General features: G+C 44.4%; 1 protein-coding gene across 1 annotated transcript; it reads right to left on the bottom strand.

Moving 5' to 3' along the window:
- Positions 1-822: 822 nt before the first annotated feature.
- LOC116111493 lies at positions 823-1,593 on the bottom strand. The gene has a single exon (XM_031397670.1). The coding sequence runs from the start codon at positions 1,591-1,593 to the stop codon at positions 823-825; it is 771 nt and encodes a 256-aa protein (XP_031253530.1).
- Positions 1,594-1,930: the final 337 nt, after the last annotated feature.

A 1,930-nucleotide genomic window follows, 5' to 3' on the forward strand; every position in this document is an offset into this window, starting at 1 on the left:
TAGCCCTGCAAGTAATCTCCTGAAAAGAGCAATGAAGGCTAGTTACAGAGTACAGAGAAGGATCCAAACGTACCAAAACTCGATAGGTAATAGAATCCGTCGCATTTGACAAAAACTGGCATGAAGGACACACTGCCGAAACCACCAACTGTAGATAAGACTGCTCAACCTTAGTCTCCAACAAACCAATCAAACCCAAAGAAGAGGCGGAAATCCAATTCCTCACTGCGCGTTGCTTCAAGAAGCCGTTAAGGCCTTTAATATTCCAACTCCCTATCATTGGAATTGGGATAGAAACAAGCTAAAACATCACTTGAGTCGAAGCCCCCGCTTTCCCTTACCTTTCCCCTATACCAGGGGTGGCAAGGAAACTGATCCATATAAGGTAGCATCGGGTGTCTGGAGATCATCACTATGTAGAACAAGCCAGGCAAACCTGTTGGAGGAAGTAGATTGCCTACTCCTAGAACTCATAAAGGAAACCTGAGTGTTTTCCGTGCAATTTATGCAGCCCATAATGAGGTCCTGCTTGTCCTCAATAGGAAAAGGTGAATCAGGTTCTAATCCCAATTTAGAGCCAGAAAATTCACCTCTGCTAGCATGAATAGTCTACTGATACGGGACCAAAGCCAGAGAAGCATCCCCATCTCTAACTGTACTCGAAACTAAAACTCCAATTGGTGCAGGAACATCCCTCTCCCGCTCCCTCTCCTGCTCCCTCTCCCTCTCCCTCTCCCTCTCCCTAATGGGATCAGTAGTGGCTGGCTGCCTCAAAGGCTCGCAGTCCTCAGATGGCATTGCAATAGCTTTTCCCGGTGCCTTCTAGAAGCTAGTAACTATCTTACTCTTACCCTGAGCCATAGTTGCAATAGGTACCTCTCGTTGGTGACAAACATGGCCAAAAACACAACACTTGGGGCACCTCTTGGGGGTCAACTCATATTCCACTGTAATCTTAATGGGTTCAGCAGATAACCAGCATTGAAATTCAAAATGGCACTTTAGAGGCTTTGCTGCATCTATCTCAACACATACCCAAGCATAATCTAAACAGGTCCGTTCCGAGGTTGTTTTATCACTCAACAACGGCCGACCCAACATAGAAGAAACCATGCAGAGTCCTTTCTGAGACCATAAGTGATAAGGCAACCCATGCAAATGAGCCCACACCGGAACCTTGGAAATGCAGCTTTTATCAAAAGAAAAATGAGCATGCCATTGTTGTAGAACAATAGACTTGCCCCCAAACATCCACGGCCCTCTCTCAAGGATTGAATGCACCGCATCCTCATCCCTAAATCTAAATATGAAAAAACCAGTACCAGTCGACATAACATCTTCCAACCCCGCAGCTTCCCATGAACGGAAAGCAATTGAGTGGGCAGCATGAAATGGTATAGAATACCCCGGGAAATAACCCACAATACAGTGTAGCCATTCAACATCATTGTCATCAATAACATCATCCAGGATATGTAAAATGTCATCCTTAATATCGAGGTCCACAGCTTCAAGGGTGAAGTGGGACCTGACCTCAGTCACTCTAACCTTATCTGCCCAAGAGGAGGACACTGCTAATGTGCTCTTACCCATACTTTTCTGTTCTAAAACTGGCTTAGAGACTGGGTTTTTTTCACGAGGCTCAGGAGACACCCAATTGAGCTTGAAAAGCTACTTAGACTTCGGCATTTTTAAGCCATTAAAAGATTGCAATGATGAACCTGCAATATCATTAGATGCAAACTCAAGAAAACCAAAAGAAGAGTTTTTGTGAAGAAAAACCTTGGCTTCTTGAATCGCCACATTTGAGAGAGCAGATAACAAATACTTGTCATCCATCCATGGCTCTGAATCTCCAATCCATAAAGATTTCCCCAAATTTTTGGAAGTTTGTAGCTGCTAGGAGCTGATGGAGGCAGTCTTTAAAGTT

Source organism: Pistacia vera, unplaced genomic scaffold, assembly GCF_008641045.1.
Source record: "Pistacia vera cultivar Batoury unplaced genomic scaffold, PisVer_v2 Contig64, whole genome shotgun sequence".
Classification (NCBI taxonomy): Eukaryota; Viridiplantae; Streptophyta; class Magnoliopsida; order Sapindales; family Anacardiaceae; genus Pistacia; species Pistacia vera.

Coding starts and splice junctions, on each gene's coding strand:
- LOC116111493 (XM_031397670.1), bottom strand. CDS start 1,593: ATGGGTAAGAGCACATTAGCAGTGTCCTCCTCTTGGGCAGATAAGGTT.